The 20611-nt window shown below is 36.8% G+C and overlaps 1 protein-coding gene across 8 annotated transcripts in view; it reads right to left on the bottom strand.

Moving 5' to 3' along the window:
* The window catches only part of VEZT (vezatin, adherens junctions transmembrane protein), a 73745-nt gene that overhangs the window by 34150 nt on the left and 18984 nt on the right, over nt 1-20611 (bottom strand). For 3 of the 8 annotated variants that reach the window (XM_081819066.1, XM_081819067.1, XM_081819073.1), the window contains exons 2-4: nt 12247-12381; nt 8007-8093; nt 1737-1912 (exon numbers count right to left, since the gene is read on the bottom strand). In XM_081819066.1, the coding sequence (XP_081675192.1) occupies nt 1737-1912; nt 8007-8093; nt 12247-12381 (398 nt within the window). Of the gene's footprint in view, nt 1-1736; nt 1913-4797; nt 4866-6686; nt 6786-8006; nt 8094-12246; nt 12382-20611 lie in introns of those variants that run through there. The other 5 variants (XM_081819068.1, XM_081819069.1, XM_081819070.1 and 2 more) reach the window with 4 other exon arrangements.

Below are 20611 nucleotides of genomic sequence, written 5' to 3'. Positions count from 1 at the left end.
AAAAACAAACTGAGGGTTCTAGAGGGGAGGGGGGTGGGAGGATGGGTTGGCCTGGTGGTGGGTATTGAGGAGGGCACGTTCTGCATGGAGCACTGGGTGTTGTGCACGAACAATGAATCATGGAACACTTCATCTAGAACTAATGATGTAATGTATGGGGATTAACATAAGAATAAAAAAAAAAAAAGAAAAAAAAAATAAATAAAATCCAATTTTATAAATTTAAAAGTAAAAATAATTTTTACTATTTTTAATATTAAAATACATCTTAATATTGTCATATTATGAGTTCTCTTCCTAAAGTCAGATACTAATTATTTGCACAGAAACAAATATCTCAAGAAAATATAAGTATTTTTCCAATAGAACTAATATATACTCGAGTAATTGTTTCAGTAAAGTCAACTAATTTTAAATAATCAGCATCAATCTGGAATACACATACTTACCACAGCCCATAATATGCACAAACTTGGTACTTTTACAATGCTTTAAGTAAAAATATATATGAATTTTTTTTCTCTAGGTTAATTACAAATCTACAGACTAAAATACATCTTTTAAGCAATGAAGGCTTTGATAAAAATATATATAAGAAAGAGGTGACTATAGGGAGATGTGTCTGAGGATATCTAAAAAAAATCAACAATACTTGAAGACAGTTATAATCAAATTATAAAGTCACATATAAGAATGCTTCCTACTAAATATTTACCTGTCCCAATTTCCCTTGGAATACTTTACTTTCAAATGATACTGGTAATATCAAAGCAAAATCTCATCATATACTTTCATGCATTAATAGCAAAGTCTAAAAGTATTTACAGGCCTCAGGGTTGCTTAATCACATCTGTGCCTAAAGGAAACTTGAGAGTTAAAGCTGTAAAATTCTTTAAACCCTGGTTCCTTCTAGCAGTTCCTTGCATTCTTATATTTGTAAAGGGTAAGACGCTTTACTTCATCATGATGCTGAGTGACTACAGATTTGGAAGACATACTTTGCTACCTGTTACAATATGAAGCATTTGTCAATGTGACAGGAAAGACAGATAAATTCAGAAATCTGAGGCCAATGTTATGTAACTACCTATGTAACTTGAATAGTTCAAGCAGTGATTTTGTTCACTTAATAAACTCATACTTTAATAGGAAGAGGACATGAACAGTTCTGTATATAAATCCTTTTTTGCTATTCTTTCTAAAAACATGGCCTGGGACTTCTGCATTAGACCCAAATACTTCAAGTAGTCGAAAAGTTTTAGGACTGAACTGTCAGTCTATTCTCTATGGCTTCTCAGCCAACAAAGCAAGAACTGACTGTTTACCTCCATGTTCCATCCTATTTTTGATGTTTCTATAATGCATTTATGATATAATCTATTAATTATAAAGATACATAAGTGGCTAGGACTGCATGCACACACATATATAGGTATACGGGTAAGAGAGATCCTTGGGGCACATGTTATGCCTGCTTGTTGGGTTATTAAACACAGAACTAATTATACTGAATTAAAAATATGTAATAATTGGATTTTTTTCCAGCTTCACTTTAAACAGTGTTTACTTTAGAAAGGTACTTTTTTTTTTTTTTAAACCTTTGGGGTATCATTACATTAATTACAACGTTAAAATGTATGGAATGTTTATAGTGTCTTTACAACAGAACAAGAAGATGGATTTCCTCTGCTAATACCATATATGTAAGCAAGGGATAGATGTTTTCTGGACAGTACCAAATATTAGGGGTTGCCAGGGAGCAAAGTGTTGGAAGGTGTCCATTTTCCTGTTGTTGAGGTTGCCCTGCAGACAGGATACTGGGATCAAGTAGCTCAATCAGCTCCACATCCTCTTGTAACAGGACTTCCTGTTGCAGAATGGTATGTAGTGAGTCGAGTCGGAATCCAATATCCTTGCCATTAAAAAAACGGAAGAGAGACATTATTACATACATAATTTTGTATTAAATGTTAAGCTCCTAATGTGCCAACAAAATTTAGGGTATTTATTTTCAGTATAGCCTCCAAGAAGAAGATACAACAGTTCAATCTATCTTTAGTATGATGTATGGGATTTTAGTTTCACCATAAATGTGAAACAATAAAGATTGAGATGAATGTTACTGAGCCACCAGATGTAAAATATAAATTTTTAATAAAGAAATGTGAAGTAACTAAAGACTAAAAACCTGCCTAGTTAAGTCTAATTAATTAAATTGTTGGAACAGAGCATGGAAACTATAATCCTGTAACATAAGATGCTGTCCCTGGATACTGTAATAATATAGCCAATACAGTGAGAATTACATCAGTAGGATCCAGGCCTTCTAAAAACGGACATTCAGATATTGAAAACACAACACTGAGGAATGTAATGCAAAACCACACTAATATGTGCATTGCACTTTATAGTTTACAAAATGCTTTCACATATACTAGCTCATTTATTCCTTCTTCTTTTCCTTCTATCTATCAAAAAATATTATATATACAACAAGAACCACGCTTGACACCAAGGGCACGAAAAATGAGCATAACATACAAGTCTCTACTCTCAAAGAGTTCACAGTTTAATGAAGAGGACTGAAAAGTAAACAGTCACAACATAATGTGCAAAGAAGTGCAATGAGGTATACCTGGGTTATTATGAAAATGGCACAGAGGAACCAAAACTTGTAATGAAGTCAGAGAAAAGAAAAGCGGTGATGCCTGAGCTGAGTCTTAAAGTATGAACAAGAACTGACCAGATGAAACAGTTGGAAGAGGGGGATGGGAAGAACAAAAGCCTCTTTAGAACTGCAAGTCATTGCTTTTAGTTTTACATAGAGTGTACATGGTAAAAAGGTGAGAGATGAGGGGCACCTGGTGGGCTCAGGAGCAGGAGTATGCAACTCTTGATCTCAGGGTTACGAGTTTGAGCCCCATGTTGAGGGTAGAGATTACTTAAATAGATAAATTAAAAAACAAAAACAAAAACAAAAAAGGTGAGAGATAAAGTAGCAATATTAGAGTACACAGGTTAACTTTCACAGTAACCCCCACAATGTACATTTTCATCCTCCTCTCTGTTCTATAGAGGAGAAACTAAAGCCCAGAGATTAAGTAGCTGTCCAGAATTCTGATTTCAAATCCTAAGTCTTTGGTAATCAATTATACTACCCTATATAGAGTCTGCCGTATGAGAAAATTTGAAGTTTTTATTATGCATTAAATTTAAGAACAGAATGATCCTATTACAAGATAAAAATAAAGAGAACTTTTAATGGACAAGGCCTTTAGCTATTAAAGTAAAACCAATTAGGTCTAGGGTTTGAAGACAACGGGTTTGTTCTTCTTAGCCAGTTAATCATTCCCACACAAGAGCCTACCTACCCTACCTAAGCTGATCATAATGGGGACTAAATAGGAATGCAGTGATCCATATATCCAACTATGAGTGCCTATCTTCTTGTGTGTTATACATCACTTTTAGAGAAGGAGAAGAATGTTTTAAATTAATATTAGCCCTATACTGACATATTTATTTTTTCTTTTTTAATTTCTTTTTCTTTTTTTTTTAAAGATTTTATTTATTTATTTAAGAGAGAGAGAGAGCGAGAGCAGGAACACAAGCAGGGGGAGTGGGAGAGGGAGAAGCAGGCTTCCCACTGAGCAGGAAGCCCAACGTGGGGCTCGATCCCAAGACCCTGGGATCATGACCTGAGCTTAGTGACTGAGCCACCCAGACCGCCCCTTTTCTTTTTTTAAAGAAAGCTCTACACCCAGGGGTGCCTGGGTGGCTCAGTCGGTTAAGTGTCTGCCTTGGGTTTGGGTCAGGAAGCCCCGCACTGAGCCCTGCATCGCGCTCCCTGCTCAGCGGGGAGTGTGCTTCTCCCTCTGCCTCTCCCCTCACTCATGCCTGCACACTCTCTCTCTCACTCTCTCTCTCTGAAATAAATAAAATCTTTAAAAATAAGTAAAAAAAAAAAAAAAAGATCTATACCCAAAAGATCTATACCCAATGTGGTATAGATCAAGAATCATATGATCTACCGACCAAGACAGCTAGGCACCCCTTTATTAATTTTTAATTATCTATTATTTCTTGTCTTTTTGATACCAGCCATTCTGACAGGTGTAAGGTCATATTGTGGTTTTGATTTGCATTTCCCTGATAATTAGGGTGTCGAGCATCTTTTCATGTGCCTCCTTTCTCTTCTTAGAATCATGATTCTAGGGGTGCCTGGGTGGCTCGGTCAGTTAAGCGTCCAACTCTTGATTTTGGCTCAGGTCATGACCTCAGTGAGATTGAGCCCTGCCTTGAGTTCTGTGCTCAGCACGGAGTCTGCTTGGGATTCTCTCCCTCTCTCTCCTAAATAAATAAATAAATATCTTTAAAAAAAATCAGAATTCTAACATTAGGAACCAATTAATTACTCCACCTCACTTTTTTTTTTTTAATATTTTTTATTTATGCATTTGACAGAGAGAGACACAGCGAGAGAGGGAACACAAGCAGGGGAGTGGGAGAGGGAGAAGCAGGCCTCCCGCCAAGCAGGGAGCCCGATTCGGGGCTTGATCCCAGGACCCTGGGATCATGACCTGAGCTGAAGGCAGATGCTTAACAGACTGAGCCACCCAGGTGTCCCAGGTACACACTCTTTAACACCATCCTTGTCATCAGACCTGTCTGAAAAACTGGGATAATGCTTCCTCAAAACTACTGTGCTTTGAGGCAGTACTAATAGCTTTAGGAATATTTGATTCAAGAATGTGACAACCTGGGGCACCTGGGTGGCTCAGTTGGTTAAGTGACTACCTTTGTCTCAGGTCATGATCCCAGGGTCCTGGAATCGAGCCCCGCTCTGGGCTCCCTGCTCAGTGGGGAGCCTGCTTCTCCTTCTGCCTCCCCTCCTGCTTGTGCTCTGTCAAATAAATAAATAAAATCTTTAAAAAAAAAAAAAAAAGAATGTGACAAACTAACCACCTATAATCACCCAAACATACAAATAAACTTGAAAGTGACAAGACACTCTAACTAATGCAGTATTATCTAGTAACTCGACTACCTCTAGAAAGGAAGAATTTGAACTATATTCTAATCATAGCTATAAAATTAAATCAGATTAAATCGATGAATTAAAAATTTTTTAAGGATAAATTCTAAAACTGTATATTTGCAATATGGCAATCAAATTAGTGGAAAAATAGACATCTGCTGATATTAAGAAACATTCGCAATAACTTTATTTGGACTCAGGTCTAAGTCTCAAATAAATGAAGATTTAAAAGGTACTAATTCTGATTGACTGAATATTAGTAGGTACCATCTGTATGGCTGGGTGTTCCGTGTTGTGGGGAAGTGCACCATGTGAACTCTGGCTCACCCTCAACAAGTTTGAGTGCAAGATGCAGTTAGTACCTAGGTTTATATCCTGGTTCTACATCTTAAGTTAATAACTTTTCTGTTTTAGTTTCCTCATCTGCAAAATGAGGGTAAGAATAGTACCTACTTCATAGGATTGTTGTGAGAATTAAGTAAGTCAATATTTATAAAATATTAAGTGTCTGGTGCACAGTAAACATTTACATAGTAGATACTATGTGTTAGCTGTTAATGTTGTTAGTACACATGAAATAATTACAATAAAGAAAAGCACACATAATACGATACAAAACCTACAGAACATAGCATGGATAATTATTACTACATTGTTGAAGAAAATAAGAGATCCAATACGCTGAAGTTTGTGGGAAAGGTCTTGAGGAAGAGCTAGGACTGCCTACTGAAAAGACTGCAATAAAAGAGAAAAAAATGGAAAGAATTCTACCATAGTATAATAGCACAAACACAGACATACAGAATAGATATGGACTAAAAGAAAAGGAAGACTGGGTTGGCTGATGAAAATATTGGCTGGAAAGGTAGTTTAGGGCCAAATTATGCAGACTCTTTCATGCTGAAGTGATGAACTAGACTTGATTCAATGGGTAACAGGATTCTTTTAAGGATCTAACCGGAAAAATGGTATGAGAAGGTAACTCAGAAGATATCTGCCTGTATGGAATGAAAGGGTGTGAGAAGCACAGCTAAACCATAGAGAGATTTCTGTTTTTACCCCTAGGGATAGAGAAGGGAACTATTCATGTGTCAATATATTTCAATGATCTTATATATTTTTTAATATATTGTGCTGTTTCATAAAGCTGATGAGGACCAAATGAGATAACATGTGTGAAAGCACTTTACAGGCTAACACGTGCTTAAAAAGTGCTAATACCCCTACCATTATAGTTGTTATAAAAGAACTTTTTTTTTTAATCTTTAAGAAGTACTACTTTAATAAAAAGGAATAATGGCAAAAGGTTCAGCTATCATGGAGCAACTGCCAGTATTTTTATAAAAGGAAAGAGGGACTGGTTCAAGATCTGTATAGCCAACAAAATTTTAAATATGTCACAGTCAAAGGAAAAGTCAACCATCTCATGCCAGAAGCCACAGGGTAATTCCTTGTTCCATTACTAGTAAATGATTTCTCTGGCATGTACTTCTTACAGTTCTCTATAATATAAGCACAAAAGAGAGGTGTAGAGAAGCTGGCACTTTACAGTGAAACATGTGGCCAGTGACAAAGGACCAAGAATGAAAAGATCAGGACTATGTAGACTACGACTAAACCACAGAAAAATGTATATGGATCCATATACCTTACCACAGTCCTAGTATCACTGAAGAATGAGGATGGCTCCACCTGGATAGAGATGATATTCTACGCAGGTAACAAGACACTTCATTGACCTTCTCAATATACCTACAAAGATGAAACCCTGAACAGAGAACTTGCCCATTTGGATTGCTAAAAAAGTAATTTTAGTCAGTCAATACGTAATAATACTCAAGCTAGAGAGGTAGTATGTTATAATGGAGAGCCTAGGCTTTGAAACAGGAGACCTGAGTTCAAATTCTAACTCTATCACTTTCTAGTTGAACATTCTTGAACAATTCACTTACTAAGTATTCTTAAACCAAACTGAACTGTCTGAATCTCAGGCTTTCCAATTGGTAAAATGCACTAACCTTACAGTGTTTGGAATACCAAACCAAAATGTGAAAGCACTTTGTAAACATCTCTTTACAAATGGTAATTTACAAGAATGATAATTATCTTAAGGTCATAGGCCAGCATAGGATCCTGAAATCTGCTTACTTGTAACTTGATTACTCCTTCTGAGAGACATGAGAACTTCATAACTTCAATTTTTTAGCTATACTATTTGGATTCTGCATTGCTTAGGATGCACAAAGTTGAAGTATCCCTCCTGGGGGTCAGAGGTCAAACACCAGATCTATTACCATAGAGAGTAGGGGGAAAAAAAAAAAAGCAAGCCTCACAGGAATCACAAAGATGATTTGTGATCATGGTCACAATTCCAAGTCTTTGGGAAATTCTGTGATTAGTCTTGGGAGATTAAATCTTATATATGAAGTTATCAGAGAATGGTAGATCAATGATAAATAAATTAGGGGGGAACGACTTTGATTTTGCCCAAACTCTGTAATCTTAGACTGTGGGATAAGGATACAGACAGTCAAGCTCCTAATGAAAAGGGAGAAGATCTTACTAATGGATATATTCCTTTCCCTATTGAGAGGAATACTTGTCAGTGGAGGAAGATGGCAGCAGGAAATTAGTAATCTAACAAATAAGGTATCAATAACTACCAGAATATTCTATTCTAAATGGCTAACAACCTCTTGGAAGAACTATGAAATAATACTAATAAAACCAAATTCAAATATCCACAATTATTGAAGAACTTCTTGTTGATTTTTTTTTTTAGGTGATACCAACAAACTTTAACACTTCATGAAGTAGGCAGTCTCCTTTCAGAGAACTGCCCAGAATTTCTATTTAGAATCAATCACTGCCCAAATCAGTAGCAAAACAAATTCTGATTCAATTAGATTCTGTCACTAGTAAACTGGAGCCCTGAAAACTGACAAAAAGAAGTAGAGCAAACACTTACCAACTTGTGAAGTAAGTCATCTTTCTTATTGTACTGAGAAAAAATCCAACTTTTGATGGTTTCAGCCACTTTTAACAGGATGCCTTGCTGAAGGAGATGAATGACATTGTATAGGATTTATTAAATCACACCCAAACAGCAGAAAAACTTCAAATAACTTACTTCTAATTAAGAAGAAAAAATTCAGAATTTTTATTAGAAAAAGGGAGAAAAAAATCACCTAGGTTATATCCTTTGTCAATATGTTCAGGCTCCTTAATAATTCCCAGATTTACTTGCACATCAGAATCACCTGGAAATTTTATTTAGAAATATTCTTGGGACCCCAATCTATAGGTTTAGATTAAGTTAAAATTAAGTTTTGAATGAGACCTGAAAGCAGATTTTTTAAAGAGCACTCAGAAGAATTCTTAATCTCAGGAAACAAACTGAGGGTTGCTGGAGTGGTGGAGGGTGGGAGGGATGGTGATGGACACTGGGGGATGGTCACTGGGGGATGGACACTGGGGAGGGTTTGTGCTATGGTGAGCGCTGTGAATTATGCAAGACTGTTGAATCACAGATCTGTACCTCTGAAACAAATAATGCAATATATGTTAAGAAAAAAAAAAAAGAAGAAGAAGAAGATAGCAGGAGGGGAAGAATGAAGGGGGGGAAATCGGAGGGGGAGACGAACCATGAGAGACTATGGACTCTGAGAAACAAACTAAGGGTTTTAGGGGGGAGGCGGGCTGGGGGGATGGGTTAGCCCAGTGATGGGTATTAAGGAGGGCACGACTGCATGGAGCACTGGGTGTTATATGCAAACAATGAATCATGGAACACTACATAAAAAAATTAATTAATTTTTTAAAAAAATAAAAGAGCACTCAGAAGTTATCCTGATGCAGCCCATTTACTGGGTACACTATATACTAGCTATATCAAGATGATGATAGTATGTATTTCAAAATGAAAACCAGGGGTGCCTGGGTGGCTTAGCTGTTAAGCATCTGCCTTCGGCTCAGGTCATGATCCCAGGGTCCTGGGACCAAGCCCCACGTCGGGCTCCCTGCTCAGTGGGAAGCCTGTTTCTCCCTCTCTCACTCCCCCTGCTTGTGTTCCCTCTCTTACTGTGTCTCTCTCTCTGTCAAATAAATAAATAAATAAAATCTTTAAAAAATAAAATAAATGAAAACCATAAGATGCTCCAAGTTCTCAAATACTAAGAACATTTCATTCCACAATGCTAAGGCAGAGAGACATTTTAATCAATTTTAGAAAAAGTGTCTCATATTGAAATAAAAGTTGTATTACTGAATCAACCAAAAATTAAAATTACCTTAATGTTAATAGCCCATTTCCATGCTAGTAAATGGAGTTTATATTCATTGAGTGGTTACTGTATCCCAGGTACTGAAAAAGGGTCATAGGAACAAAGATGAATACACATAACTGCTGTTTTCAAGAACTTAGTATAGAAGAGATGGTATAAATAATTACAAAACAAAGTAAAGTCTGGGAAAGTGTGGGAAAAAAGGTCAAGAGGTGCTAACACTGAAGCTATGCCCTAACAGATGAGCAGGAATTTAACAAAGGAGGGAAGAACATTCTGGGCAAGAGAACAGGACGAAGAAAGGGCACAGCCATGGAAGCACGTCACGGGCATGGTGGCAGAGCCTGGGACAGGCTAAGACCCAAGGAAAGAAGGGAACAGTAATGATCACTGAGAGCGGTTTTAAAGGACTTTGGTCTTAAATGCCTTAATAGTTTAGACTTTATCCTGTAGGCTGTGAGGAGCCACCAAAGATTTTTAAGCAAGGAAATGAAACAATAAAAATCAGCATTTAAGAAAAATAACTGGCTACAGTGTAGAGGCAATACTAGCAGGAAATGACTGTAGCCAAGAAGTCTGATTAGGAGGATATCTAATAGTCTAGCTAAATAATGACAAAGGCCTCAAGTAGGGTAGCAAAAAATGGTAATGGATAAGGGTTGGATTTTAGAGACATAAGAAGTTCACTTGATATATCATTTAGTGACCAAATTAATGTGGGAGTCATAGGAAATCTTAAGATAACTGAGAGTGGTAATTTGGGAATATGGAAAGAATATTTTATTTGTTTTATACATATGAATCTGAGTTTCCTGGGGCACAGGCCATGTGAAATGTTTAAGCAATGTCCAGAACTCAGTGAAGATGGAGAATACACACAAGTAGCCAATGAGGGCAAGAAAGTAGATGAGATCACTTATAAAAACAGACCAAGAGAGAAGAGGCCTGATGTTAAAACTTTATGGAAGGAACATTTAAGAATAATCACAGGAGGGCACCTGGGTGGCTCAGTCGTTAAGCGTCTGCCTTCGGCTCAGGTCACGATCCCAGAGTCCTGGGATCGAGCCCCGCATCGGGTTCCATGCTTGGCAGGAAGCCTGCTTCTCCCTCTCCCCCTCCCCCTGCTTGTGTTCCCTCTCTCACTGTGTCTCTGTCAAATAAATAAAATAAAATCTTTAAAAAAAAAAAAAAAGAAGAATCACAGGAAAAGAAACTAGAAAAATATACAGAGAATGAATATTGATGGTGAGAATACCAGTAAGAGTACTCAGTAAGTACTCACAAGAACATTAAAAAATGGTGATGAAGGCTAATGACAGTTTCATCACGATCTCTTATTATACATAAACTTTGCTTTCCAAAGAAAATAACTGGTACTTCACTGCTTGAACAGAACTTTGGGGGCGATTCTAAAAATATATCCCCTGAGAAGGAACTAAATAATACAACAAATCTTTCTAAAATTCAGCTGTCCCGGATTTAGAAAAACTCCATTTTAGAAAAATATAGCTCATACAGTTGAAATAATATGAAAACTAAAGGAACTTTCTAGACATGTGGTAATTTTGAAAAACATTCTCTGGCTATTTCTCAATTTCTGAGGACCAGTAAATCTTAAACTCTCATTTTATTTATTCATAAATTAATAACACTTCTATATGTAAAAATACATATCATAAATGAAAAGGATTAAATACCTTTAAAACCCAAGTTTGAACAACAAAAAAAGGCCAATGCCCATATCCTGCCTAAGACTATCCCTTGGCCCATTCTTTGTCTTTTGTTGCCAAGTAATCTCAAATCCAAGTTTTAATCTATAAATAACCTATTAGCCATATCGTTCAGTTTTGCTTTCAAAACTCTTCCCAGGAACATTCACATTTGAAAGGGGCAGAGAGAAGAAAGAGTTTAAGTCCAGAGGACTAGCAAACTGGTTCTGATCCATGTAAGCTCTAACTCTCTAATTCCTACCCTGTAAGTATCAGTCAAAAAAACATTTCTCTGGTATTTATTCTACTCTTGCAAATGGGCCCAGCTTGGTTACCTCACATTTTAGGGGTTTTTCTAAGAAAAGGAGAAAAGAGACTTCCCTCTCTATCACCACAGAGTAAACAACTAATTGAAAACTTTAAAAGCCTCCTCGAAAAAATAATGATGTCTTGTATATAATAAAACACTGATTAAACTAGAATGCTTAAGAAATGAAGTAATCTGGTTTATTTTTTCTATTAAATTAGAATTCCTTTCGTTAAAACTGAAATGTACTGGAATATTTTTTTTTATTTTATTAAATATGGCTAATAGAACATAAATGAATCTAGTAAATACGTTTTACAGAACATAATTAGTGGAGATTCTTCCAGTATCTCAGCCTTGCAATGTTGTAATCAACTGAAATATTTATTGCATAAGAGGATACTGCCTAGATATAAAGGGCATCACAAACTGAGGTAAATATACCCACTCCATCACATATCCTTGAAATTGCTCATGAAATATGTTATCAGTTTGCTTTCTTATAACTTGTGCTCTCTTTTAAAAAATATGCAAAGAAAAAAATTCTAATTAATATAAAAGTCCTAATGGTTGAGTTCTCATTAAGGTTTTAGTATATTTTTCTGGTTCCCTCCAAACAACTTCAATATTTTAAGAAATAATATATTTTAATCCTCAACCATATTAATTTCCATTCATTATAGAAATTACTACGACAGTCCAAAACAGTAAGGACTTATATTTATCTAAACAGTTTTGTACTACTGACGAAATAAAAAATAAAGTCTTATCAGAGTCAGAAAGGACATGGAGGTGCTTATAAGGTTTTTTGTTTTTGTTTTTTTTACAAGGGTAAGGGTTAAGGCAGTTTAAATATCAGTGAGGTGAAGAACAAAAGATTAAACATAGAGAATGAACATGCTTTCTTACTTTTGTCAGGGCTCTTGCAGGAGGCTTTTGTTGTCCCTCTGTCACTGTGCTTTTTTCTGGTTTTGGTGACAGAAAAGAGCATATTTCAAAGTCTGTGTGTCCCAGATCCTGTAAGTACTGGTAAAGTGGAGAATTCTGAAAGAGACATATAAAATAAAGCAAATTTCAGTATCATTACTATTTCAAAAATTTTAGAGGCCAATCCAACACCAAACTTCACTATCATGACCAGTATACACAAATTCTTTAAGGCTTCATCTATTAAAAAGTGAATTATCTGTCACAATGTTATCTAACATTAAAAAAAACCTAAAAACAAACTACAAACAATTCAACAGAGGGACCCAAAAAAGGAAAAACTCTAAACACAGATTTTTCTGAGTGGGTACCAGCAAGAAAAAATGAATTTAAGAATATAAATAGATTTGTTAAGCAATTTCTTTGCCCAAATATTTGTAGTATTAGAGTAGATTGCTTCAAAATAGCCAAGCCTGGCTATAGATAGCTCCTAAGAGGGCCTACAGTGAAAAGCAGTTATTGCTTGAAGCCAAGAATTAAGCAATGATTATATACTGCACTAACTATAATTTTATCATACCATCATATTCATTAATTCATTCAAGCACAAATATGTATTATCTACCACACACCCAGCACTGTAAACAAACTTAAAATTCCAAGAAAGTTACCTAAAATAAGCTGTATCTTACATACAACCATATGGCAAACGAGACTCTGTGGCTAATAAAAGCATTAGAACATGGTGGTTAAGAACACAAACTCTGGGGCCAGACTATAGGTTCAAATCCCAACTGTGCCTCTTACTGGCTAAGTATCCTATGACAGTTTATAATCCTGTGTTTCAGCTGTCTCATCTTAAAATAGGAATAATAATAAGACCTAGTTCATAGGGCTCTTATATGGACTAAATATTTACAAGCTCTTAGAACAGTAACTGGCCCATAGTAATCACTCAATTTACACTTCAACTTTAGATAAGCCAGGTGAAAGCGCACAGGTTTTGGAACAGACCAAAAAAACCCCAAAAAACAAACAAACAAACAAACAAACAAACAAACAAACAAAACAAACTCCAATCCCATCAGATACATAAGCATCACTGTTACATGAAAACCTATGGGACAAATTTCTGGATAAACAGCAAGCTTTAGTTTTAACTTTCAGTCTTCTCTAAAGCACAAAGCTGGTAACATGTTTAAAAATAAACCTTGACTCCATTCAACAAAAATATTTAATACTTAATTTAAAAAAGACCTTAGGTAGTCGAGATACAATAACAACCACCATCAAAACAATAGTATCAGCAACACAACTAACATACTACCATGTGGCAAAAGCTTAACTAGCATTCTACTTGCATCATTTCACTTAAGGTTCACAACAAACTCTAAAAAAAGTATTATGATCATTGCTATCATTGTTATTGTTAATTCCCATTTCATAGAAGAGGAAACAGATTCACTCACATACAGAAAGCAGGACAAGTCTGACTCCAAAGCCAACACTCCGAAATATTATATTATACTATCTAAAGTAACAAACAGTCCCTCCTGTGTCTAGAGAGGAAGATACCAGGGAAACTTCCTTATAGTTTAAAACAGAAACATCAAGCAAATCAATAATTACAGGATTGTATTGGATGCTATGGAAACAGAGGAGAGGCAGTTAAATTAGACCAGTATTTTTAGGGAATATATCCCTGAGTTTGGGAAAATGAGGAACAGTGGGAATTTGCTTATACTGGTAGCAATTTGCTGGGTATCAATCAGAGAGAATAAAAGATACATAAAATGCCTCCTTTTAAAGCTATGTTTAATGCTCTTTTGGGAAAAAGAGGCAAAAGATTATAATAAAAGGAGGAATATGTTTCTTATCTCTCTATCAGACTTAAATCTCTGTTGGCACAAATGGTTAATTTTTGTATCACCCATAATGTATCTTCAAATACTACCTTGAATTACTCAAGTATTTCCAAAATGAATTGTGAACTCCTCCCTGCTCTGTCCCCAGAGTGGCAAAAGAACAAGAATGCTTGTTCGGTTGGGGTGACCTTTTGAAAAGTTTACACACTTAAAAAAAAAAAAAAACAACACAAAGCTTGTTTTTAAGGCAGTAGAACCCTTTCTTCAATGAACTCCCATGGGGAAGAACAATAAATATGATGGATCAAAGTGGAGTTACTCTAATTCCAGGGTTGTCAAAGTTTTTCTGTAAAAGGCCAGACAGTAAATATTTCACACTTTGCAGGCCATATGGTCTCTCTCATAACTAATCAATCCTGCTGCTGTACTGCAAAAGCAGCTACAACAATACATAAACCAATGAGTGTGGTTATGCTCCAGTAAATATTTATGGAAATACTGAACTTCTTCTAATTTCTATGTGTCACAAAATATCATTCTTTTGATATTTTCCCCAACCATTTAAAAACGTAAAGTCTACTCTGTGTTCACCAGTCACAGAAAAATAGGTGGGGAACAGAGGACAAACCTGGCCCAACAGCTAGTCTGCTGACTCTTGTTCTAATTAAATGCTCAGTCAATATATTGAGGCATACTCTTGATTGCTACCTGTTCTCTGGCAAGAGGCTTCGTGGGTGGGGATGGGATCAAACTTCTTTTCATTCAAATTCTAGTACCTTTCTTACTACACACTTAACTGATGCTGTGTCAGCACTGACCCCAAAGTCCCTTCCTTTTCCAGTTTATGTCACAGCTCACAAAATAACAAAATGGATTATGTGTAACATACTTGTAAACGTGATTAAACAGAAGAGAAACAATGAATACTTTGTTCTCCATGTTCTGCACATCAACTAAGAGCATACATATACATACTCAGTTGGAAACACCATTAGCTGGAACACCTACTATTTGACATTTTGCAAAAACAGCAGCATTAATCATTTGCCTTGAATAATACCAATAATGTCCAATGGTGTCATTTGATATAGTAATTTTGTCAGTACCTTATTCTGCCTTTTCTATAAATGCTAAAACTTTTTATTAACTTTTTGGTTGGTTTCACAACGTTCTGGTCAAAGGTGTGACATCCATCTATTTGAGCTATGCAACTATGAATGATGCTTTAGTAGTTCTGATTTCTTCCCCATCTCTAGTGACAGAATTCATCACTTTCACCCTGGAATGCACTGTTTTACAGTTCTGGGAAATTCTGGCTTGCCAAGGTTATCACTGTGCCTTGTTTCATGGCTTTACATAACTAAGTATTTGACAAAATTTCAGAATAATCTCTGGCGACTAGGGATGAAGGTATTGCAGATCTGATAGAATGTAATTCCAGTCACCATCGTATTTCACATTTGAACTTTCCTCTTTTGGACTGCTACTACAAATCATTCCACTTTCTAACACATATAAACTCAGACTGTATGAACTCTAAAGCTCTTATTCATTATGACAGCATTCTGAGTTGTAGCATTTATAATACTGTTTTATTTCTATTTCTATGCTTCAATCACTTTTGAGCCAAAATAAAATTTAAAATTTAACCAATGATAACACACAAATGAAAAACAAAAATCCCTTGGTTAACGAACTGAACATTAGCCAAGATGAACTGACTGAAATAGACCTCGTAGCACATGGGCAGTTTTTTTAAGAGTGCAAAGGGATTTTTGGTAAAATTATTATTTTATTAATTAAAAAAATGTTTGGGGGCTAAGATTACTATCATTTTTTCTCTGAAACTGCCAAATAACCTGTGTATTATTTGACAGATCTCAGAAAACCACATCATGACTACTGGTTCACAGATTTTTGGGTCTCAAAACCTGTTTAAGGTTTTAAAAATTATTGAGAGCCCCAAAGAGTTTTTGTGGATGTCTAACAAGATTTATCATATTAGAAATTAAAACTAAAAAAATTTAAAATACTTATTAATTTACTTAAAAATAACAATAAACCCATTCCAAAATGGAAAAAAAAAAAAAAAGTATTGAGCAAAGCGGATTATTTAACATTTTCTGCAACTCTCCTTATTATCTGGCTTAACAGGAGATAGCCGGATTCTTATATGCTTCTTCATTCAGTGTGTTGCAATTTATTGTTCTGGATGAAGTATATAAAGAAAATCAAGCTTTGGGGTGCCTGGGTGGCTCAGTTGGTTAAACATCTGCCTTCGGCTCAGGTCATGATCTCAGGGTCCTGGGATGGAATCCCATATCAGACTCCTTGCTCAGCAGGGAGCCTGCTTCTCCCTCTCCCTCTGCCTGCCGCTCCCCTTGCTTGTGCTCTCTCTCTGTCAAATAAATAAAATCTCTGAAGAAAAAGAAGAAAAGAAAATCAAGCCTTAAACAGGTAAGTAGTTGGGGCGCCAGGGTAGCTCAGTTGGTTAAGCATCTGACTCTTGCAAGCCCTGCACTGGGTTTCAAGCCCAGCGTGGAGCTTACTTAAAATACACAAACAAACAAACAAACAAACAAACAAACAAAGATATGTGGTTGGAAAGGGAGTATTTTATTTTATTTTTTAAAAGATTTTATTTGAGACAGAGAGAGTTAAAGCACAAGTGGAGGAGGATCAGAGAGAGAGGGAGAGGCAGACTCTCTGCTGAGCAGAGAGCCTGATATGGGGCTCGATCCCAGGACCCTGAGATCATGACCTAAGCTGAAGGCAGACGCTTAATCGACTGAGCCACCCTGGCACCCCGGAAAGGGAATATTTTAATAGTCTTTCCTGATAACTGCATTAACAAAGAATAGCTATAACAAAACTCAACAAGTGATAGTTCTTTTTTTTTTTTTTTTAAAGATTTTATTTATTTATTTGACACAGAGAGATAGATAGCTAGAGAGGGAACACAAGCAGGGGGAGTGGGAGAGGGAAACGGCAGGCTCCTGACCGAGCAGGGAGACCGATGTGGGGCTCGATCCCAGGACCCCAGGATCATGACCCGAGCTGAAGGCAGATGCTTAACGAGCCACCCAGGCACCCCTCAACAAGTGATAGTTCTGAAAAAGTTAATTTTAATGTGGGATATAAAACCATATTGATGAGCTTTTCATACTCTGTACACGAATGAGAATGAAAAAGGCAAATGTGTTAATATTAAAACGTGATCGCCCACAGCAAGATGAAGCTCCACACTGCAACCGCCCTAACCACTCTATTTATAGGATTGGGGTTGTTATGTTTATAAACAAATACACTGAAATTTCTATGTTTCATATAGTGAATATTATTATAGGTTGATGGCAGCCTCAGAAGGGACTTTTTTTGTGGAGGGTAAGGCAGAGTAGGTGATGATAGGTAATTTTCTGTTAAAACTTTTTTTCCTTAGTTCAAGCAAAATAGAACCACAATGTTTCAGTTAAGTTGTTTTCTTGAAAAGAAATTATTAGCACTGGACTCAAACTATAATTTTGTAGTATTGGAGAATGTTACTGTTGCCAAAAGAAACATGAGAAACCTCAGACACAGCATGTGGGAGCTTCTCCTCAGGAAATCCTTGTGGTTCACTATTCCTGTAAATTTTAGCTGACAGAAAACACACATCATAGCACCAGAAAGAATTTTGCTAAATGAAAGACAGCCAAGAGTCTTTGGTTGTGCTGAAATTTTTCTGATGGCTTAAACATATTTTTGTAAGAAAAATAAACAAAAACAGACAGGAAACCCCAACATTTTTGCTGAACAAGCACTTCAAGAAAATGACTCATTTAAGTCCAAGACTACCTGCACTTCATGCCCACCCACCCATTAAAGATAACGGATCCCACACCAATGGATATATAAAGCTTGAAACACTCATTTAATGCATTGATTGCTTTCTGCAGGATTTGTGGTGCATTCTATAGAAGTGCCAGTACCATATTGCTGGTTTGCATTTAAAAAGGAAGATAAACTGGTGCCGAAATTGAGGTGATGGGTAAAATACTTTCATCATTGTTCTCTCTTCTAAGCAGACTTATTTATTTTTTTCTTTTAACAGAGAGAAAGAGTGTGCACATGCGTGGGGCAGGGACAGAGGGAGAGGGAGAGAGAATCTTAAGCAGGCTCCACACTCCATGTCAGCACAGAGCCTGACATGGGGCTTGATCCACAACCCTGAGATCATGACCCGAGCTGAAATCAAGAGTCAGATGCTTAATCGACTGAGCCACTCAGGTGTCCCTCTTCTAAACTGCTTTAAACCTTACAGAGAAAACAAGTTGTAACCTTCCAGGTTCTAGGCCAGAGAGGGAACAGGCAACATGACAACATGGCAGAATTAGGCAACTCATTCAATAATAAATACTGATTGAACATCTTCTATGTGCCAGGCAATATCTAGGCACAGGGAAGAAAACAAAATAGGTGAGGTCCTCACTAAAAAGTTTCATTGTATGATTCTTCTGATAGGACCATTGCTTTCAACTACCAAGGAAAATACTGAGTGTTCTGATACTTTCCAGGTAGGCTGCTATGTTTCAGGAAAATCCTCTCTTGGTCCCAGCTTCCTTAAGTACAAAATAAGGATGCTATGGGTTTCTTAAACTTGTTCAAGTGGTAAAACAAAACTCACGATGTTCTCTGAGAAACAAGATAAAAAAGTGGTATGCTAAAATATTATAATTTTGTGCTAAATCAAATGCCATCTTATCCTATGCAATCAGTCAATGCCAAAATACAGAAGTTCTACATATCAAATTACCCAGTTTCTTCAACAAATAAGCGATATAATAAAGGCAGAGGAAGTGGAGAAAACCGCTTAAGACTAAAGGGACATATCACCCAAATGTGATGTATGGGTTTTGTTTAGATCCTGGTTTGAACAATTATAAGAAGACATTTCTTAGATACTCGAAATCCAAATGCAGACTAGGTATTAGGTGATACTATAATCGAACTAACGTGAGTTTGTTTCTTGGTGAGTCACAGAAAGAAACTACACCAGGTGAGCTGTCACACAAAGGAAACTTTATTTGCAGCAAATAAGTAGAGCATGGGAAAAACTTCTAAAGCCTGACTCTCCAAGCAGGGCGAATGGGTTTCTTTTATTTAGGATTAGAATGAATATTTAGATAGGGGTGCCTTGCCACCACTAAAGACAGGCATAAGGTGGCACATGTGTCTTAAGGAAACATGACTATAGGGGCACCTGGGTGGCTCCACCGGTTAAGCGTCTACCTTTGGATTGGGTCATGATCCCAGGGTCCTGGGATCGAGCCCCACATGGGGCTCCCTGCTCAACAGGGAGCCTGATTCTCCCTCTCCCTCTGCCTGCCACTCCCCTGCAAGTGCTCTCTCTCCCTGTGAAATAAATAAATAAAATCTTAAAAAAAAAAAAGGACACACGCCTATATATATCATATGTTCTATAAATGAGGCTTGTGCTCCTTCCTGGGTGGAGGTTTTATTATTAGAATGAGGTAAAGGTAATTGTTCGTCACTCTAAGGGTCATTCCATCCATGGTCCAACTGTGTAGGTGCAAGTTGGGAGTTAAATTCAAACCAGTCTGGGTGGTCTGGGCTGGATGGAATTGTCTGTCCAGGCAGTCCTTACAGCTTGAGGGGTAGTTTCAGTTTATATCAGGGGATGCTATGCCCTTCAGGTCTTTTGCCTGACCCTTGTAAGAGATAAGCTGGAAAGAAGAGCTTAAGGAAAAATGTGGGACAAAGGTCAGTGGGTAGAAGCAGGTGAGTAGGTCAGGTCTTAGGGTCTAGCTGGTGACAATATTAGGGAATTATTACTAATATTATTAAATAATTATATGGGAGTTAGCATTTAAAAAAAAAGAGAGAGCATACTGATCTGTTAGAGATGCATACGGAAGTACTTAAAGGTGAAGTTAGGTAATGTCTGGGATCGTCTTTGAAATAGTCCAAGAAAAAAGGTGGGGGTGGGAGAGGAACAGAGCAGTTTGGCAAAATGTTAACACCTGCTCTAGCTGAAGCTGGGTGATGGGTACATGGAACTTTCACTGTATTCTTTTTTTTTTTTTTTTTTTAAAGATTTTACTTATTTATTTGACAGAGAGAGAGAGATAGCAAGAGAGGAAACACAAGCAGGGGGAGTGGGAAAGGGAGAAGAAGGCTTCCCACTGACCAGGAAGCCCGACGTGGGGCTGGATCCCAGAGCCCTGGGATCATGACCAGAGCCAAAGGCAGACACTTAACAACTGAGCCACCCAGGCGCCCCATTCTTTCTTTTTATGTATAATTTTAAAAGTCCATTGTTAGTTTAAAAAAATCAGATGCCAACTGGGTATTTACCCCAAAGATACAAAAGTAGGGATCCGAAGGGGTACGTGCACCCCGATGTTTATAGCAGCAATGTCCACAATAGCCAAACTGTGGAAAGAGCCAAGATGTCCATCGACAGATGAATGGATAAAGAAGAT

Source organism: Leptonychotes weddellii, chromosome 5 (assembly GCF_054177405.1).
Source record: "Leptonychotes weddellii isolate Sample4059 chromosome 5, ASM5417740v2, whole genome shotgun sequence".
Taxonomy (NCBI): domain Eukaryota; kingdom Metazoa; phylum Chordata; class Mammalia; order Carnivora; family Phocidae; genus Leptonychotes; species Leptonychotes weddellii.
The sequence above is the reverse complement of the archived record's forward strand: the minus strand, read 5'-3'. Positions and strand labels throughout refer to the sequence as shown.